The sequence below is a fragment of the Lithobates pipiens genome, unplaced genomic scaffold, assembly GCF_037356315.1.
Source record: "Lithobates pipiens isolate NorthernLeopardFrog02 unplaced genomic scaffold, aLitPip1_a1.2 Scaffold_25, whole genome shotgun sequence".
NCBI lineage: Eukaryota > Metazoa > Chordata > Amphibia > Anura > Ranidae > Lithobates > Lithobates pipiens.
Genome location: NW_027507787.1, coordinates 187957805 through 187979680, shown reverse-complemented (window position 1 = coordinate 187979680; position 21876 = coordinate 187957805). Strand labels below are relative to the sequence as shown.

The following is a 21876-nucleotide window of genomic DNA, read 5'->3' as shown; positions in this document are numbered from 1 at the left end:
CTGGGAAAAAAAGGGGCATCTCCTCCAGTCGTTGAACCCCCGGGTATCCAGGTTGAATAAGTAACCACGATTCCGATAGGACTCCTGCCGACAGGAGGGCCAAGGTAGTGGCCCGGTCCATGTTTACGGTGGTGGGGTCGGCGTTACGACCTGTGTTGGCCACGGCCTTGGTGTCGCAGACACTTACTAAACGGGCAAAGTTGTTGCACCATGAATTGGTGGAGCAACAGACTTCCCTGGTCTGTGTAGAACTGGCAGATCAGTGGGTGCATGGCCTTAAGTATGTCTGATGTGGCACTGGATACGGTCCCCCTGCTCTCTAGAGCATCAGTATTAGCAGTGGTGCTACGGTGCCTGATTTGGCTGAAATGCTGGTCTGCGGTCCAGGCATCTTAACAAGCATTGGCGGATTTGCCCTTTCAAGGTGAGAAGCTATTTGGGGCCTTGTTTGACATTATTAAAAATGTTACTGGTGGGAAGAGCACGTTGCTCCCACAGCCCAGGAAGGGTAAGGAGCCATGCCGTAGGCGTCTGTCTCCCAGGTATGTAAGGCTACGACTTGGTTGTCCATTCACACTTTCACAAAATTTTACAAAGTTGACATGAGCGCATCTTCGGATGCTTGATTTGGCCTCAAGGTTTTGCAGGCGGCTTTGTAAGGTTGCAATTCACACTTTCATTTAAGTTACAAGGTTGTTGTGTTGATTTTCAGATGCATATGTTGACCGCAGGTTTTGCTGGCGGCCGTTTAAGATGGCAACTCCTCTGTTGAGGAGTTTCTCTTTGTTGTGGGTAAAGTTATTTATTGTGGTTTCCACCCCTTGTCTTTGACACTGCTTGGGGACGTCCCTAAGGTCAAGATTTAAAAGAGCTGTGTCCATCAATGAATGAAAGAAAATAGGATTTTTGTACTCACCGTAAAATCCTTTTCTCTGAAGTTCATTGACTGACACAGCACCCACCCCTCCTATTTATGTTTGTACTGCTTTTTGACGAACTGAGCTGCAAGAAGCAGAGTGAGGGGTCATAGCCGGCGGTACTGTGCAGTTTTGCTGTTTTTACATGTTTTACATGTTCTGCCTAGTCCTCTCCTGAAGGTGGCGATATAACCCTAAGGTCAAGATTTAAAGGAGCTGTGTCAGTCAATTAGCGAAAGAGAAATTAATAGGTTGCCTGGGAGACCTGGACAGTATGAGAGTGATGAATAGTAAAAATTAAAAATCTAGCTTTTGTCAATGAACTTCAGAGAAAAGGATTTTACGGAGAGTACAAAAATCCTATTTTTGCTTATTTTCCAAAAACTGAAAACTCTATGCTTCAATGTACAAAGGCACTAAACTAATGCTGGCCATACACCGTTAGAAAAGCATTTGAAAAAGCGTATAAAACGCTCAACAAAACTTTCAGAACATTAGTGGGCTAATTTTCAAATGTCGAAATGGCAATTTTAATGGAAAAAACGAACCGCAATTTTGGATTTTTTTTTCTTCCCCAAAACAATTGTTTTTCAAAAGATTAGTAGTGTAATCGATCAAAACTAGTTTAAAAAAATAAAATTGACAGTGCATGCATGTATTAAAATGTAACCCCGGAAGTCAATTCAACAAGCAACAGACAGATCTTTCTTGCTGCCTCCTTATCCAGTGCCATTATTGCCCGCAGCAATTGTCATCTTCCTCTTCGCACCCATAGCTAGACCATAATCCACAACTATGCAGAAGGTTTGGACACTGGAAGACAAAAAACATTAGTTCAGCCACCCCCCCAAAACACCACTTTAAACCGTTATGTCTCAGTTTTTTGCTTTTTTGCATATTTTTCTTTTTCGTCAGGTAATGTATTTATTTTATTGTAGATATTTTATGTTTTGATAACTTCAATCAAGACCCGAAATACACTGCTTGGGCTGTTCTCCTTATAACTGCTATCTGTGTCCGCTAACGCTCGGCACTGCCTTGGAGGCCATGTCTGAACCCTGCTGGGCTACCCTGGGCTCTGCCAGTGGTGCTTCTTAGGACTTTGGGTACTGTGTTAGCCACAGAGCTCTTTGAGTTGAGGGCAATGGCACAGTTTAGGCTTTGACTCGGTCTCTAAAACCCAATGAATAAGCTGGACTTTCAGCTCTGCCAGTGGTGCTGTCCAGACATTTTGTACTGCGTCAATCAGCTGCAAAGTGTTTTAGTGTCCACAGCTATTGTGAAGCATATATATATATGCCATGACTCTAGAAACTAATTTTCTAGTACAGCTTTTGGGCTTACGTTTATGGCTTTTTCCTTGGAGCTACTTTGGCAAGCCCTTACCACAACTCTCCAGAATAGTAATGGTGTGGTTACTTCCCCTGTGCCCCTCCTTTACATGTCTGCCACTGGCGCTTTCCAGTCATTGTGAAATTTGTCACGCCTGTTAGTCGCAGGGTGTTTTGTCTCAAAGGTCTGCGACATCATTTTAAACCAATCTCTGAACAGTTACTCATTATTGTAGCCTTTTGGCTTACCTGTATAGGTATTCCCTCAGCACAGTTTTAGAATCCCTAAACACAAGCCAGTTTATTAGTATTTGAAGGTTCTCTGGTCTCTGACCTTTCTCACTGAAATCTGCCAGTGACATTTCCCAGTCCACATATATTGAATCAGTTAGCTGCAGTGTTCTCTATATCCAGTGCAGTGGAATGATCTGCTGTGACCCAATCTCTAATAACTTGTTCTTCATTTTAGCCTTTAGGCCTAAATTTGCAGGTTTTTCCTCCGCACAGCTTGAGAACCCTAACTGCAACCAGCCATATTAGGCTGACGAGATTAGAGGCACTGTTAAAAGTTCCTTTTGCCCAGGCGGAATCTATTGTCCAAGATACAGTGACAGTCACTGGCGTTTTCCAAAGCTTAAAGGAATGCATTTAGTGGTTGGTGAGTGGAACCTGGCACATGTGGAGGCAAACTAGTGAGGGTTAACTGAGTTGCCCAAGCCTTGTGTTTTGCGGTAGAAGCCCCGAAGAACACGATTTAACAGGTATCTAGTTTTATTCTAGTATGTATTCACATGTGCAGGATTCTGTGGGTGAAAAGCCCACAGAAGAGGACTTGGATAATTGTATTCAAAAGATCTCTGGCTGAAAGAGTTCCCCCCTTGCCACTTAAGAAAAGGGGCAAGCATCTGGCCCTTTTGGAGGTTTTGCTGTTCCAGTATCTGGTTCCTCATCAAGGCAGTCTTTACTGCGCTCCCAGGCCATCGGGTCCAGACAAAACAAGTTGACAAAACCAAGTCCAAGTTGTCTTTCCTGCTGAAAGTTGCATAAGCATTTAGTTTGAATGAGAACATTGTTTTGCATTCTCTGTGTCCTAATCCCTCCTATCAGTGGCGTAACTAGAACCTTCAGGGCCCCGATGCAAGAAACCATGAAGGGCCCCCCTGAACCCCAGCCAGGGCCCTTCCCTCTGAGTCCGACGGTGGAACTCCAGGGCATGGTCACAGGTATGACCTTTGTGAGCCCCATAGTTCCACCACTGGCATCAGTAGTTTTTTTTTTGGGTGCCCCATTGGGGGACTGTCCCTAGGCAGGATGGGGTCCCCGTCCCCAGAAGAGATGAGGTCCTTTTCTCCAGGGCAGATGAAGTTACTGCCCCCAGGTGAGAAGGGGTCCCCAGGGGAGATGGGGGTCCCTATCCCCACATGAGAAGGGGCCCCTGTCCCCAGGGGGAGATGGAGGTGGTATGTAGTGGTGTGTGGGGGATGGGTACCTCTCACTCACCCTCACCAAGCTGCAGGCCACGCACTCATCAATGTTGGCCTGGGCTCCATCCAGTGTGCTGGACGGGTGATCAGCATATCTCCCAGAAAGACCTTTCATCATCTGTGTATGACGGGGGAGGAGGGGGGCTGGCAGACAAGCCTGTAGTGTCCTCCGGGAGCCGGCTCTCATAGGGCTGCACTGCATCTGTGTGCTTAAAGTTTATTTACCCGGGAGAAGTATGCAGTGCAGTGTGGGCCGGACTCGGGGGGGGGGGGGGGGGACTCTGGCTGGGGAGAACAGACATCGGACTGAGCGGCAATGCATGGAGCAGGAGAGGGGTACTCTGAGGAGCCGGCCGAGGACACAGGTTATTTGGGGAATGCACAACTAAAGAGCAGCCAGTGCGATAGTCGAGTATGGAGCTCTGCTAGTCACACTCCACCTCGTGTGCATGGTGCACTGGTACCCCTAGCTGCCTATGCTGCTGCCGGCCATATGTAGAGGGGGCTGCATGGGCCCCCTGCAGCACAGGGCCCAGTTGCGTTCGCGACTGCTGCACCCCCTATAGTTACGCCCCTGCCTCCTATCCTAAGAAAGTGAGGCGTCATTATTTGGATGTAGTTGAGGTCATTAAGGTCTACTGAATTCTTCTGCGTCTGTACAGAAGATGGATTCCTTGTTTGTAGTTGCAGATGGTCCAAGAAAGGGACATATGACCATTTCCAAGTGGACTTGTCAGACTGTGTTTCCGGTTTGTCTTTTCCCATTCCTGCTCGTTCGACCAGGGCTTTGAGCATATCCTGGGCTTCTCATTATTGTGCCTTCTTAGGTTTGCAAGGCGGCTAGATGGTTTTCTGTCCATTTTCACCAAGTTCTGCAGAGTTGATGCTGCTTCTATAGATGCTAGTTTTGGCTGCAAATTTTTGCAGACATTGATTTAAGAGAAAATTTGATTTTTTTGTTTTTTGTACACACCTTTAAAATCCTTTTCTCTGCATTCATTGAAGGACATCTGATATCTTGAGTGATTTTTAGGTCTCGGTTGTTGTCTCTATTAACTGTTGGCTACTAACTGAGCTGTGTGTTGCAGATGGAGTGGTTTAGTAGCCATCGGCAGGGGTCACTAGGGTGTTTTTTTTTTTTTTTTTTCGTAGCATCCTACTCCTGCAGGTGGCATAATAACCTATTGGTCACCATCTAAATATCTGGCTGTGTCCTTCATTGAACGCAGAGATTTTTTATGGTGAGCACAAAATCTGATGGGATCCTGCCCCTCTGGTATTAGCTTTATGTACTGCTTGCTCACTAAACCGTGGCATGGCTGTTGGAGATTTGGGTTTTACAGGTACTAGCTTAACATTTTTTTTTTTTTTTTTTCAAACCACCTCTAGGTGCCAGTATAACCACCCACATCTTTCATATATGTGAATGTGCAGTCAAATACTCAAGGTGCCACAAAAAAATCTTGATCAGACACCTATATGAATAAAAAACAAAATAATAACCAAAATGTGCCTTAATCCAAAATGTTTTTTTATGCATATGAAACTATAGAGATAATCTCACCTGATTATTTATTAGGTCCAGTGGTCTGACTAGGTTTGGCGCTGCTGCGCTGGGTGGTCTAAGCACGAGTTTATCCTATTGTTATTTTTATAGTATAACCCACATGTCATGGGCTATTCTACAATCCTTTTTCCCTCAATGGACTTTAAGAAAAAGATTTCATAGTAAGCATACAAATCTTATTTTAAATTTTTTCACGTTTTTGTTTCTTTCAGGCATATTATTTGACTTTCAGTCTTTTACATTTGGTCAACGATGCAAGCAGCTCAGATGAACCTCTTTCCTTTCAGAGAGTAAGTGGATTCTTCTCTGCAAAAGTACACTATTTTCTTTAACAATATTGACTGTAAAGAACTATCCAAGCAGGAAATAAATAGCTGTCAGTCTTATGGTTACATTTTTGGGGGGGGGGGGGTTCAAGCATGTGCAATGAACTATTGTATACATTGTATGATTGGTACTTTTTTTTAATGTTAGATATGGTTTTAGAAAGTGCAAAAGCGATACCCAAGAAACCCATAATCCACATTAACCAAACCAAGGTATTTGGTGGTTGGGGATGCCAGTCTTTAGGAGACCCTGCCATCAGATCTTAAATTCTATTTTAAATAATTTCAGTATTAGATCATAATATGTTCATCATGTAATATCTCATTATTCTGTCCCGTCTGTCTTCTGGATCTGAGACTTCTGGGAGTGTCAGGGCTGGCACAGAGAGGGATCTATCTGCTGCTTTTGCTCTCCGCCTCCTGCCCCTATGTTACTGCTGTGTGGCTGCCTCTAAAGCCAGTCTTAGACTAATCGAATTTTGGCCAGTTCAACATGAAACAGCCACATTTTGATCCATCTATGGCCAGGCTGGTTGTACTGAAGTTGATCTTTTGATCGACTTCAGTACAACCAGCCTGCCAGGTTTTTTTCATTCATTGTATTCTGATGGCTGGGAATTCCCCATCAACGCTGACTTTTGATGGGGGAATAAAGCAATATTCTTTCCTTCAAACCGTGGTTGCATAACGTATGGTCTACCTCGAGCATCCTGTTGTCTTAAAATGGGTACACACACACAGTTCATTTTGTTCAAGCAGTGGGTTGGACAAAAATAACCAGACAGATCCCTGCATCAACACAAACGATGTTGATGCAGGGATCTCTCTCACTGAGACACATTGTATTTCACCAGAATACACTGTTCAGTGCATGCAGCCATTGGCTGTGAATACTGAGCGAATGCTGGTTTTCTAGCATGCCTGTTCAACAGAAGCCAGTCGTTATACATGGACCAAAAGTTGACCAGTTCCTGCTGAACCAGCCTATTTTTGTCCGGTGTGTACTGAGATTTACACTCTGGCTGACAGCAGGAGTGTGTTGCTGGGAGGAGCAGTAAGGGCCCATTCACACAGAACGCAATTATTTTCTGGTTGTCCTTGTGGGGGCACGTTTTAAGATGCAGTAAAATGCCTGTCGCTTCACTGTGTGAATTCAGTCTGAGGCCCCTTTCACGCTTGTGTGACTTGTCCTGCGACTTGGGACTGTAAAGTCGCATGAAAAGTTGTACTCCATGATTTCCAATGAGTGCCATTCATATCTGTGTGACTTCAAAATAGTCCCTGACTGTACTACTTTGGTCTGACTTTGATGCAAGCTGAGGTCCATAGACCAAGTTTACACAGGCATCCAGTGAAATCGTGGAAAAATCACACAACTTTTAAGTTGTGGTAATGTGGAAGGGGTCCGAGGCCCCTTTCACACTGCCAAGACTTGAAAATTAAGCTATTTTGCCGTGATTTAAGGGAATGCTTGTGTAAACTTTTTGGTCTATGGACCTCAACACGCATCAAAGTTGGACCAAAGTAATACAAGGACTACTTTTGAAGTCTCACAGATATGGATGGGAATCATGGGGTATGACTTGTCATACGACTTTGCAGTCCCAAGCCACAGGAGAAGTTTCACAAGTGTGAAAGGGGCCTAAAAGACCATACTTATACACTGGTATGGAAACCACCTAGGACTGAAATACTGTACCTAAGGATTACTCATGTATTCTATGTAGTGACAACACTGGCTGCAAATCCAATGTGATAGCCCTCTGCTTTATATTGACCACAAGGGAAGACTTTCAAACACATTAAACAAGTCTGCAAGCTGAATTTACAATTTTCTTTAAAGGAGGATGGGATCTGGGGACAAGGTTTCTTTAACTGTAGTAAGTTTTTTTTTTATATATATATATATATATATATATATATATATATATATATATATATATATATATATATATATATATATATATATATATATATATATATATATATATATATATATAATTAATTACATACACACCACATGTAGCATGCTGCGTGCCTCAGCACCTGTGTGAATGAGCCCTAAAAAGGACATAGTTTACCAATATTGCAGAAGAAAATATATAAAAATGCTTTCGTATAAAAAATACTTTAATATATTAAAGTATTTTTTATACGAAAGCATTTTTATATATTTTCTTCTGCAATATTGGTAAACTATGTCCTTTTTAGGGCTCATTCACACAGGTGCTGAGGCACGCATCGTGCTACATGTGGTGTGTGTGTGTGTATGCAGGGCCGCTGATAGAAATCATGGGGCCCCGTACAGCCTACCTGACGGAGCCCCCTTCAGCTCCAGCCTGGCCCCGCCCCTAGTCCCTCCTCCAGACCCCGTCTTGAAACAAGGTGTAGGTTTGTCTACAAGTGATATTTGTTTTTCTCCAGCCAGTTATAGGTTTGATTATCCAAAAGAAATACTGTTTTCAGATGAGAACAGACCTTGTTAATATCTATATGTAATACAAACCATTAATGAATAAATAAAATGGTATTTTGAAAAAATTAGGGAGATTAAACAAATGACAAAGGTTGAAAAAAACAACAAGCCAGGTCTCATTAAAGATAGTTTACTGTAGATAGCTCAGCTCACTTCACCACAACATGATGGTATGAACTAGCCTGCTAGAAGACAAGGCATTTTGCGGTGGGACAGCAGTGGGACTGTGCTGGAATAGATACCCAACACAGTTCTACCGAACCTGGCGTGATGAACAAATTATTGAATTTTTCCGTATTCTATTATTTAATCTAATTTAAAAATAAAGAAACAAAATCCAAGTAGCAACTTTTAAAATTGAAAGGGACATCAACACAAGCATGTACCTAGTGTTAAAACCGTGGGCGTTTTTATATTTTCTGACCCTTTTTTTTTCTCTACTAAATTCTTATCATAGCTAGGTGATCAGACATAATAAACAACCCATTGCTTCTCCCTAGCCTGTGCAACTACACCACTGGGACTGCCATGCATGATCTGCCATAGGTTATATCATAGATTATAACCAAGTCATATTCAGTATACAGAGAATAGTGAAATGTAATGTAATGTTCAACATTTTTAAAGTACAAAATTGCTTAAGATTTTTAAAATACAGGATTCTAATCACTGAGTATGACACAAAAGCAGGTCAGTCCAGTTTTGTGTCATCTTTTAGGCCTCATGAATACACACCTCACCTTGTCCACAACTTCCAGATCTCGACTCGATCACCCGGCCCCTGCTCTCTCTGCTTCTTGTTAGTCACGTGTAGAGAGAGAGAGGATTGGGAATATCACTCCGCAACATAACCTTTCTATGCTAATGCTGGCCGGGACTTGTGTGGTGTGCGGAGCGTGATGTATTCCTCCGCGCCCGAAATAGAAGAAAGAGTCGTCATCCCCCCCCCCCCCCCCACTGCAGCCGCATACACAGCGTAGAGCACAAATAAAAAAAAAATAAAAAAAACTGTACCGACCGGGGGGATGCTGGTGGAGGTGGTTATCTGCTGATAGCGTTATTTATGGGGATCGGTGGAGGAGGAACTTTTTTTTTTCTTATACATAGAACTTTTTGTAGTTCAGGTTGCCCGATCCCCCTGCTGGTCAGGCCCAGTACAGCAGGGCCAGATGTACTGGCCTATCAGCGGCCCTGTGTGTATGTATGTGTGTGTGTGTGTGTGTGTGTGTATATATATGACCATGATTCTCACAACGTAAAATCTTTCACATTATACAATTTTTTTTTTAAATAAGCTAACTTTACTAGTGTGTGTGTGTGTGTGTGGGGGGGGGTTACTTTTTTTTTTTATATTTTATTCCTTTAAAGTATTTTTTCTTTTATAAATTGCATTTGAAAGACCGCTGCGCAAATACAGTGTGACATAAAATATTGCAGCAACCACCATTTTATTCTCTAGGGTGTCTACTAAAAATATGTGTGTGTTTGGGGGTTCTAAGTTATTTTATAGCATAAAAAGAAAAAAAATTAACTTGAAACCAGCAAAGGTTTAGTGTTTAAGTGGTTAAACTTTTTTTTTCACTTACACACAGTCTTGTAACACAATTGTTACAATGTTTATACTTGGTTCAACTGATAAAGAATGTTTTGATTCTTGGCAGACTGCCCGTTTTTTTCTCTTCCTTTCTTTTGAAGGCTGCGGCTTCAGAAGAGCAGAGAGAATTCTTTGCATAGAAAATTGTAAAACGCTTTAGTCAAGATTGCGATAACTATTCTTAACGATTCTTGACGATTAATTGTGCAGCTCTAATGTGCACCTAGATCATCATGGTACTGCATACAGACAGCTTATGTAGGGCAGTGGAGATGCAGTGGCTGTAGACTCAAGCACACACCCACTTGCGACTGGCATGCAGGGATGGGTGCATAGCCCTGAACAAAATGTGCATTGGGAGCAGTGCAGCCACCCCTGCATTCCTGTCAATCTCAGATGTGCGAGTGTGTCTGTACAGCTGCTGCCTCTTCTTTGCTCTGCATAGGCTGTGTGCATGCAGCTAATGCATGCTGTGGGCCTCAGCACCCATGTGAATGACCCTTTAAAAGATTATAAATTTAGAGCAACCCATGCACGTTTAAAAAAAATATATATCTTTATTTTGGACTTTTCCCCTTGTACTGAAATCTTTCACCCTTGCTGTAAGGCTTTGAGAACATCTAGTTTCCATTTGGTTTAAATAAACCCTCTGGCCCTGTATTAATCAGGGGAGGGGAGGCATCAGCCACCCAAATTAAAGAGTAGAAGAGAGGAAAGCATTGTGTTGAGAGATGGAAAGAAAAACCTGATAAAGGTCTCATTAAGAGTGCCAATCTTAAATTGCTGGTAGATGCCTGGTAAATTAGACCAGTTCATCAGGGACCGATCCATGTATGGGCACTGTGGTTGAACAGAATTCCATCCACCCAATGACATCTGTACAACCACCCTGCTGGAAAATTTCCTCTTGCTCATTGCTACAGGCTATAGTCTGCAGTGCTGATAAGTGTATTCTGATGGCGGGGAACTCTGACAACTAGTATCTTCAGAAAGATTGGTAATGGCAGCCACCATTGATTTTCCAGTAAAGGTTTGTGTTAAACTTAGCTTTGACTTCTAGCCAGGTCCACTGATATATTTCAGGATGCATTTATAGCAACAGCATTTATAAAATAATTTTTCTCAAGGCAACGTGTCGGGTAAAATTAGTATTGAACACGTCACCATTTTTCTAGGTAAATTTATTTCTAAAGGTGCTATTGACGTGATATTTTCACCCCATGTCGGTAACGACCCATGCAAAGAAACTGAAAAACAATTTAAGTTCAGAAATCAAGTTATGTGTAATAAAATGGAATGGCACAGGGAAAAAGTATTGAACACCTGAAGAAAGGGAGGTGTAAAAAGGCATGGAAAGCCAAGACACCAGCTGAAATTAATATCCGCTGGTTCAGTCTCAACTTATGGTGTATAAAAAGGGGTTTCATTACCAAGGTATCGCACAAGAAACCTCTTATGATGGAAAGCAAAGCGCTCTCTCAAGACCTTTACAACCTTATTGTTGCAAAACATACTGATGGCATTAGTTACAGAAGGATTTCTAAACTTCTGAATGTTCCAGTGATCACTGTTGGGCCCATATTCCGGTGGTGAAAAGAACATACTTTCACCATATATTGGCCATGACCAGGTGCTCCCTGCAAGATTTCTGACAGAGGATTGAAAAGAATTATCAGAAGAGTTGTCCAATACCCAAAGACCACTTGTGGAGGGCTTCAGAAAGACCTGGAAGTAGCAGGTACAATTGTTTCAAAGAAAACCATAAGTAATGCACTCAACCACCATGGCCAATATGCACACTCGCCACGCAAGACTCCATTGCTGAAGAAAAAGCATATTGAAGCTTGTTTAAAGTTTGCTGCATAAAATGGAATGACACAGTAAAAAGTATTGAACACGCTATACATTTGATACTTTGTACAAAATCCTTTGTTGCTAATGACAGCTTCAAGACACCTCCTGTGTGGAGAAACTATATTTGCATGCATTGCTCAAATGTGATTTTGGTCCGTTCTTCCACATAAAGTCTTCAAACCTTAAAACTTCCGCAGGCCTCTTCTATGAACTCCAATCTTTAGTTCTTTTCATAGATTGTTTTCTTTGAAATGTTTGTACATGTTAATTCCAACTCTTTCTGATGCTCTCCACAAGTGGTCATTGGCTCTTCTGATTATTTTTACTCCTCTGTCAGAAATCTTGCGAGGAGCACCTGGTTGTGGCCAGGTTATGGTGAAATTAGGTTATTTACACTTAAACACAAGTTTAAAAACCCTTCTGTAACCAATGCCATCAGTATGTTTTGCAACAATAAGGTTGCAAAGGTCTTGAGAGAGCTCTTTGTTTTTACCCATTATGAGATGATTCTTGTTTGACACCTTGGTAATGAGACACCTTTTTATAGGCCATCAGTTGAGACTGAACCAGCTGATATTAATTTGCACTGGGGCAGGATTGCTAATTACTGATAGATTCCCAGCTGGTGTCTTGGCTTTCCGTGCCTTTTTACACCTCCCTTTCTTCATGTGTTCAATACCCTTTTCCCTGTTTCATTTCATTTTATTACACATAACTTCATTTCTGAACTTTTGTTTTGGTATCTTTGTATGTCTGGATTGCATGGGTTGTTACTGACATGTCGTGAACATTTCATGTCAATAGCACTTTTAGAAATATAACTACCTAGAAAAATGGTGACGTGTTCAATACTTATTTTACCCGCTGTATATGCGAAATGGTAGGTTTGTAATTTTTTCATTACCAGTTAGTGTTTTTAAATGATTCATCACTTGCATATATCGTTTGCAGAAATACCTTGTGAAATTATGCTCGGAGTTAGAGAAGCACGTAAAGAGTGATATCCGTGAAGATGCAAGATTTTTCTACAGAACAAAGGTACTTTCTATTTGCCAACAGACATGGCATATAGCTGTGATACGAATGCAACACTGCTACTTGATCTAAACATACAGTTACATTAGTGCTTACCAAACTGTCTTTTTGTTTTTTATGATTGTTGTGGTACTTTTTTGTTGTACTAGTGAAATAGTATACATAGTGTCATAAAATGTGTGTACTTTTTTTTTTTTTTTTTTCTTTTTCTAGTAATCATAAAAATGTATATTATCTTAGAATATAGTGAAAGTCAGCCACTAGAGGGGATAAAAAAAAAATTCTTCTGTAGCACAAATGATGAGAAAACACCTAGGGCCACAATATAGAAAAATATATATGTAATCGAATATGACAAGATTTTAAAAGTCCATAGGCAGTTCTTTTATATAGTCACCAGGAAAATATGATGGCTGAATGCCAAGTACTGTAATCTCTCCAGGGTCATGCAGCACAACAACCGCAACTCCATAATCGGGAAAAAAATAAGCTGACACAAATGGAAGAACAAGCACAGAGTGCAGGATGGTGTTAGTGATATTAGAAGCTAGAAAAGACAATTTCCAATTACACTTTAAAATGTAGGTAGACGCATAGAAAATTCCTCCTCCAAGGCTCCAGAGAGAAGGCAAAGCACAGCAGTGATCCAGATCTTCACACTGGCAAGCTGTCATAGATATACATACCATGAAAATACTCTCCATACACACAGGTGAACGATTGTGTAGAGATTCAGGTGGCAACAATAGCTGGTGCACAACCAGATGGTGGTTGATGGCGGTGTATATCTAAAGTGTTTCATTAAATTTGCCACGTTTTCTTTCAGGTAAAAGATCTAGTGGCCAGAATACATGGCAGGTGGCAAGAACTACTGCTTTACTCTAGACCAAGTCAGGTACAGTGCATGTCAGATTTTTTTTTTTTACAGATTTGATAACTTCTCTACCTGGAGAAATTGGTTGTGGCATTGACTTTAAGTCTGGATTCACACACATGATGCGGTAACCAGCACGATTCCAGTTCACACTGCCCTCTGCAAACTGCTGCGCCTGTCAATACAAAGTTAATGACACCCCTAGATCAGTTTGCAGATTGCAGTGCTAACTGTGAACTCAGACAGGAATCGGATCACATGGGTGTGAACATCCATGCGATCCTATGCCAGTGTGGGGGGTAAAAAAAAAGATTCCTGCACCTTTTTTCGCGTGATTCCAATGCGAGCTGATCTATACAACTCGCATTGCACAGACATTGCATGTGATCGGCACCGCAATGTGGTGTGCATCACATGCGATGTCTGTTCACAATAGTGTGAACCCAGGCTTAGAAGGTACTTGGCACAGAAAAACAGCTGACTTAGAAGCCCCTGATAGAAGGCCTCAATTCATAGGGCTCGTTCTAAATGTAACTTTTTTTGCTGCCTGTCTTTTTTTTTTTTTTTTTTTTCACATATGTGTAAAAAAATTTTGGTGTGAAAATTTGTTTAAACCCCCCCCCAAACCATATATATTTTCTGCCAACAAAAAACTTAGAGAATAAAATGGCGCTGGTTCTAAACTTTTATGGCAAACAATATTAGCACAATGGTTAATTAGGCCTACATTTTCAGTAAGAAAAAAAATATAAAAGATGATGTTGCACCAGTTAAATGGACACCACACAAGTTTTTTTTAAAGAAAAATACATACCAAACATCAAGTCTTAAAATTTTGCTCGCCCATGAAATGACAACTAATTTTGGTATTTGAAATTTTCCATAAGCAAAACTTTTAAAGCCCTCACAGATTATCAGTTTAGGGTTAAATGTAAATGGCCCTAGAATTATTTCTCTCATTTCAGCATGTGCGGCTGCAGAGGTGTTTTTAGATGTTGTTCTAGGTTCTTTTATGACCTCCTGGATGAGTAGTCGTCATGCTCTTGGAGTAATTTTTGTAGGCTGGTCACTCCTGGGAAGGTTCACCACTGTTCTAAGTTATCTCCACTTGTGGGATAATGGCTCTCCCCGTGGTTCACTGGAGTTCCAAAGCCTTAGAAAGGGCTTTGAAACCCTTCCTAGACCGATGTACATTACTTTGTTTCTAATCTGTTCTTGAATTTTTTTTAGATTGCGGCTTGATGTGTGGCTTTTTGTGATCGGTTAACGTGCTTCACTTTGTCAGACAGTCTATCTATGTGATTTCTTGATTCAACAGGTCTGGTAGTAATTAGGCCTGGGCTTGGCAAGTGAAATTTTAACTCAACTTTCCAAAAAATTGTGGTTAATCACAGTTCATTCGTGAATCAGCATGGGAGGGGGCAATTAATTTTTCACATAGGGCCAGGCAAGTTTAAACAGCTTTTTTCCCTTAATAAATTAATTTAAAAACTACATCTTGGATTTACTTGGGTTTTTTTGTGTAATAATTAAGTTTGTTTGATCTGAATCATTTAAGTGTGATAAATATGCAAAAAAAAAAATCGGGGAAGGAGGCAAATACTTTTTCACAGCACTGTGTGTGTGTGCGCCTGGGGGCAGGACAGGCTCAAAAATGTTGTGGGGGTAAAGTTTGGGGATCAAGTACTTGATTATGACTTTAATATTTTACCCCTTTTTCACTTTTATTTTTATTAAATAGGGAACCAAAGGCCCCTTGTAATAGCATTTTGCTAGGTTCAATTTAATGAGAAATTAGCGGTTTGTTAGACTCCTGATGTCTCGCCTTCCTTCCACTGAAGCTAATGGAGCCCATATTGTACACCATTCATTTCTTTGTCCACCAGAGCTGGGATAACAGTTGAACCAGGAATTGACATAATGCGTCACTTCTGTATTCATTCCAGCTAGACAAAACCAAGGAAACAATGTTCATCGACCTCCTCCCATTTACTTCTGAGCCCATGTGTAAATGGCCTTAAGGTGGGACAGTGGAGCCGGGAAAACAAGGCTGGGAGCCACACTATTGGGGGGGGCGTGTGGAAGCGACCTCTGTACAGCAGTTGGCACATCATATTTACATGCTAGTTGGGATAATATGTAATAACCCTCGCCCCCCGCTGTGGCTGATGTACAAAAGCAAAATGTTTAATGACAGCTTTACTTTTTTGCATCTGCTATTAACCTCATCAGCAGATAAGCCAAATAATTTAATTTCACTGCCCTGGAACTAATATGCAGTTGTGAGATTGCAATAAAGGAATTCTAAATGGAAATTTTACTTTGTGATAGATTCCCTTGGAATAATATACATATTTAAAACCAAAGTCAAGGCATCAAGACACACAAAAAACAAAAACTTGGTACATACTTAGGAGAAGCTAACACTGAAGAGGCTCACATCAGTTTTAACCACTTGACCTCTGGAAGATTTACCCCCCTTCATGACAACAGCTTTTTTTGGGATACGACACTGCATTACTTTAACTGACAATTTACACGGTTTTGCAACACTACCCAAATTTTGACATATTTTTTTTCCCACAGTTTTCTTTTGGTGGTATTTGATCACCTCTGCTTTTTTTTTTTTTTTTTTTTCTTTTTTTTTGGGGGGGTTTTTTGGGGGTTTTTTTGCGCTATAAACAATTGCCAAGCTTCATTAAAGTTTAAAAAAAAAAATCATCATTAAAGCTATAAAAAAAAAAATCATCGCAGCATCAAAAACACACCAAAAAAAAGCATGTTGAAGCAAGTGTAAATGAGCACTAAAGGTTGCTGTTTGATTCTTTTTATATTACTATGTTTCCTTCTAACTATCTGCTTTGCTTCAATACAGGGGAAACTTCATGAATATTGGAAGCCAGCGTGTGAAAGCTCAAGCCCTCCAAGTTCACAGGAAAGTGTTGATGAAGCTTCTCCAGGGAAACCGATAAACATGTCAGACTAAAATGATGCATAAAGCACTGTTTTCTTAGATCTCAGAATCTAACTGCGTTGGCCATGCTCAGTTTAACTGTATATATGTGTTCCATAATTACTATAGGCGTTATATGAAGGTGTCATATAATAACAAAGCAGAATAGTGCATCAATAAGGTAACAAACCAACTAGAGGTAATTAAAAGTAGGAATTGATATTGCATTAATAGAATTTTAAAAGTGGCAATGATTCCCATGGCAATCAGATTTCAGCCGTTATATTTGATTTCTTGTGCAGTCATATGAAGGATTTAAGGATACATTCGCACAAGCGATTTCGGCTGGCACGAATGGCAGTGCCAATAATCTGCTGATTCCTGCTGCTGTTCTTGCCACCTGTGAGCGGCTAGCTACGGCCGCCTAGCCCATAAACTTAACGGGTCGGCGGTGGCCACAGCTACCCTTGGCTGTTCAGACAGCCAGCGATTACCTGTGGTGATCGCTAGCTGTGCCAACAGCCACGGATAGTTAAGGCTGCCGCCAAACAGACATTAAAGTATATTTTCTCAGTGACCCCTGCTAGTCGCTGACAGGTGGCAAAAACTGCAGCAGGAATCGGCAGCCATTGCATTAGGCCAAAGCCTGTGGGCATGTAACCTTAGAATTCAGTTACTCTAAGAAGCCTTAGCCCTATCCAATATGGGAAATAACATTATAAGCACTGCCTAAACACAGGTGCATGAGCCATGTCAGCAGAAAAGCATTTATAGCAGTTGAAAAAATTATCATGGAAGTGACCCCTAAAGCAAACATGTGGCTGGATTCATTGTAGAGCCACTTCCTGAGCCTGCATGTAGTGTTCAAAGTGCTAGAGGTTCCTAAAATCAGAGGCATGCTAAAATTTGCTTCCTAGTTTATGCTGGCTTGGGCGCATAAGCTCTTGGTTGCTTATCCAAGCCGCCGTTCAGTGTGATAGGGCAGTTAGGAGGGGGCGCGTCCAAGAGCTAAGTTCACATTTATGTATTAAAACACTCTAAAGCAGGGGTCTAAAACTGGCATCCCTCCAGCTGTTGCAAGACTACAAGTCCCATCATGCCTCTGCCTGTGGGAGTCATGCTTGTAACTGTCAGTTTTGCAATGCCTCATGGGACTTGTAGTTTTGCAAAAGTTGGAGGGCTGCCAGTTTGAGACCCTTTCTCTAAAGAATCCTGCTATTACTTCATAGAGGTAAATTACAATGGTGGAAAATGCTGCTTGTGTATTTAATTCCAAAGTTTATTTTGCTAAGTAAATAGGTTTTTTTGTACAGAAAGTGTATGGGGGAAAATTGTGTGTTTTGTGAAATAGGATTATGGAATAGTTAAAGCAGTAATGAACCCAAAAGCAAACATTTGTTATATTGCAGCCCTCCAATTCTTAGACGTGATGGCTTTAGCTTCCTTTTTTTTTTTTGGGCCTTTTTACTTCTGTTTTATTTCTAGTGATCTGACCGGTAGGTCGGTTTTTCACAAGGTCAAGCTCTACAGCAGAATGTATCTGTTTAAATGGATGAGACAAACCACTTAACAGTGGCATGGGTGATTAAAATGATCCTCTTTTATTACTCATTTTATTACCTTTATGGCAAAGGGGGGGAAAAAACACTTTGCTGAGCTGGACTTTGTCTTCACTTTGTTAGTGCATTGAAATTTGCTAATATATTTAACGCTACCCTCCCAGACTGACAATGCTGCTGTCTGATATATCCTTCCATGCTCATTTTTGGAGAGTTGTGTCCCACTAATACAGGCAGGAGGTGTATTACAGGGCAGATCACCAGATGAAAACAGGGAAAAGGGCCAAAAAAAAGAAAACTGATGCAGCCATAACATCGAAGTAAGGATTGGTAAGCTGCAATATAATACATTTTGGTTTAATACTGCTTCAAGGGCTTAAAGAGTGTTTCCAAACTATAATCATCTGGCATAATTTTAAGGCTGAATTCCAGGTATGATCTTAATTGTATAACGTCAAGGATCCGGCAACATGAATGCTTCTCATTATTCAATTTTATTCAAGCACTACAGCAGTTGCAACATCGTGAAATGCATTTCACAATGTTGCAACTGCTGTAGTGTTTGAATAAAATTGAATAACGAGAACAGTTGGTGTTGCCGGATCCTTGACTTTATGGATTTTCATTGGATGTGACAGCCTGAGCACCGACACTTGGCTCATATATTTTCCAACATTGCAGTAGAGCTTGGGTGAGTTTCTTGTTTGATCTTAACTGAATACTTGTATTGGTCCAGATTGGACCAACGTAAGTATGCATATCTCATACCCGATGAACAACTGTGAAAACTAAAAATCACTGTAGTTACTACATTGAACGGCTTGCACTTCAGGTCCTGCCACACTGACCTTTAATTCTTTGCCCCCCCTCCCCCTTTTTTTTATGAATACAATGTGTTTTCATTGGAGACGTCACAACCTCCACAATCTTACACAAAGAAAGGGAGTTTTGTTGTATTGTGGCCAAAAAGTAGTTTTTCAGGCACTGATACCGGCCCCTGTTTGGAGCCATTTATAGAACTTAAGGTGGGTACACACTATAAGAAAATTGGGTCAACGATTGTCCAGTTTTCCTTCATGTTTCAAAGCAAGTTGAAAACAAAGATGGAAATGTATGAAAATTCTCATACGACAAAGGCTTTTTTTTTTGATCATGCACAGCCTTTCGTATCTGAATATCTTCATACGAAAACCTTACACGTTAAACAAAACTCTGGTTCTGTTCACGTACGAGCAAAATTTAGAAGTTTATTGGAAGTTTAGTTTGGAAAGTCTGAATCAGATGTTGAAAGTTGTGTACACACAATAAGAAACTGGAACGATTGTGCCTCATATGGAATTTTTTCTCAGTGTGTACCCAGCTTTACTCTGGCAATTTGTGTGTCTCGCATATTTTCCTGAAAGGTGTCATTTTTATGAAACTCAAATTAAACATTTTTGAAGTAATAGCTAAATTAATGCTACAATAAATCACATAAATAGCCTGAAAGCATTTTATAAAAGCTCTTGTAGGTTTTCACGCCACTGTCACCAGAGCTGGTGTATTCATCATTCACACTTGTGGTAGGCATTCCACCTGTCATTCTGTGTACACAGCTGGATAATATGAACTGCCAGCAACCTAGGAACTCCACTTATAATAGGGAATGTTAACACTTGTGCAGAGATCTGCATTTTTTGGCACTAGAAAAACAGATGTCTGCAAGGGCACACAAAAAACATTGTTTTTATGTGTCCTATTTCACCTTAAATTCAGCCTTTGGGTGGGCTGTGGTACAGGAAATCTTACAAGTCTACAGTTTTCTGCCCCGCAGTTCACCTGCACATTTTGTTCCTGTCTGTGTTTCTATCAACCACAGCTCGACTGCAGTGCATAGAAACAAATTAAATGTCCACAGACAGTAAAAGAGCTGTATCTTTGCCTGGACCAGCCTTAAGCCCCCATTCACGCTTTTCATATAGTGAGCTTGCATTCCCACTCATGATTGGGCAATTTACACGCATTTCCAAGTGTCTCGCATAGGGCAGCCCATTCACTTCAATGAGCTGCCCTATGTGCGTTTGCCCAGAAGAAGCTCCTGCGATTGCAATACAATTCTGTGGCACGACCATCACAGCAAAATCGCACCAAATTTGGGGTGGCATTTAGAATGTATAGCACCCAAAAGCCATCGCCAAGCAAATTGGAATCCAACTTTTCAAATTATGAAGTGTGAATGGAGTCTTTTATATATAACACATATTGATCATACTTCATATTTGAGAAAAATCACATCTTAACAGCTTTTTTTTCTGCTTAACCACTTTACGATTTTTTTAGATTGTAAACTTTGTATAAGCTCTGGAAGGACCATCTTTTTGTTTGTATATATTTTTTTCTGTTTGTATATTTAAACTTTGTTCTAAAAATTCTGCAGTCTGTCATATGTTTGTATATTGGTTATTTTATATAAAAATTAATATATAAAAGTACCATGTTTTTGTTTTATTATTCTATTTATTAAAAATTGAATCGTGGGAATGACAGACCACATACTGTGCTTGGCAATATGCTTGGGAAGTACACTGTAATGCTTAGAAGTACACTTTGAGAATCTTTACTGCATTCATAGTTTGAAGAACAAAAGTAAAAAATATCATGCCTACTGTCTATAAAGTATGGTACCATAAATATGTTAGATTTAAGCTATATTTGTGTGTGATATATATATATATATATATATATATATATATATATATATATATATATATATAAATATATATATATATATATATATATAATTTTATTTTTTTAATAAATATTTTATTATCTTTCTATGAAACAACACTGAAAAAATGACACTTTTCTCCAATGTAAAGTAGTGAGTGTACAGCTTGTATAACAGTGTAAATTTGTTGTCCCCTCAAAATAACTCAACACAGCCATTAATGTCTAAACGGCTGGCAACAAAAGTGATTAAACCCCTAAGTGAAAATGTCCAAATTGGGCCCAATGTGTCACAATATTGTGTGACCACCATTATTTTCTAGCACTGCCTTAACCCTCTTGGGCATGGAGTTCACCAGAGCTTCACAGGTTGCCTCTGGAGTCCTCTTCCACTGCTCCCCATGATATCACAGAGCTAGTGGATGTTGGAGACCTTGCGTTCCTCCGCCTTCTGTTTGAGGATGCCCCACAGATGCTCAATAAGGTTTAGGTTTGGAGCCCTGCTTGGCCAGTCCATCACCTTTTACTTTCAGCTTCTTTAGTAAGGCAGTGGTCATTTTGGAGGTGTGTTTGGGGTTGTTATTATGTTGGAATACTGCCCTGTCTCTGAAGAAAAGGGATCATGCTCTGTTTCAGTATATCACAGTATTTGTTGGCATTCATGGTTCCCTCAATGATCTGTAGCTCCCCAGTGCCGGCAGCACTCATGCACCCCCAGACCATGACACTCCCACCACCATGCTTCACTGTAAGCAAGACACTCTTGTCTTTGTCCTCCTCCACCTGGTTGCTGCCACACACGCTGGACACCATCTGAACCAAATAAGTTTATCTTGGTCTCATCAGATTACCGTACATGGTTCCAGTAATCCATGTTCTTAGTCTGCTTGTCTTCAGCAAACTGCGGTTTTTCTTTTGCATCATATTTAGAAGAGGCTTACTTCTGGGAGGACCATGCAGACCAATGTGATGCAGTGTGCAGCGTATGGTCTGAGTACTGACAGCTGACCCCCCTCACTCCCCCCCCCCCCCCCCCCTTCAACCTCTGCAACAATGCTGGCAGCACTCGTATGTCTATTTCCCAAAGATGACCTCTGGATATGACTGAGCATGCGCACTCGACTTCTGTGGTCGACCATGGGCGAGGCCTGTTCTGAATGGTGAATGGAACCTGTCCTTGGCCGCCGTGCTGCAGCTCAT

General features: G+C 40.8%; 1 protein-coding gene across 2 annotated transcripts in view; it reads left to right on the top strand.

Moving 5' to 3' along the window:
- Positions 1 to 20425, top strand: part of SLF2 (SMC5/6 complex localization factor 2) — a 74489-nt gene extending 54064 nt beyond the window's left edge. The window contains exons 17-20 of one of the 2 annotated variants that reach the window (XM_077455313.1): positions 5512 to 5589; positions 12501 to 12587; positions 13411 to 13479; positions 16334 to 20425. In XM_077455313.1, the coding sequence (XP_077311439.1) occupies positions 5512 to 5589; positions 12501 to 12587; positions 13411 to 13479; positions 16334 to 16444 (345 nt within the window). In that variant the 3' untranslated portion in view covers positions 16445 to 20425. The remainder of the gene's footprint in view (positions 1 to 5511; positions 5590 to 12500; positions 12588 to 13410; positions 13480 to 16333) is intronic. The other variant, XM_077455314.1, reaches the window with a different exon arrangement.
- Positions 20426 to 21876: the final 1451 nt, after the last annotated feature.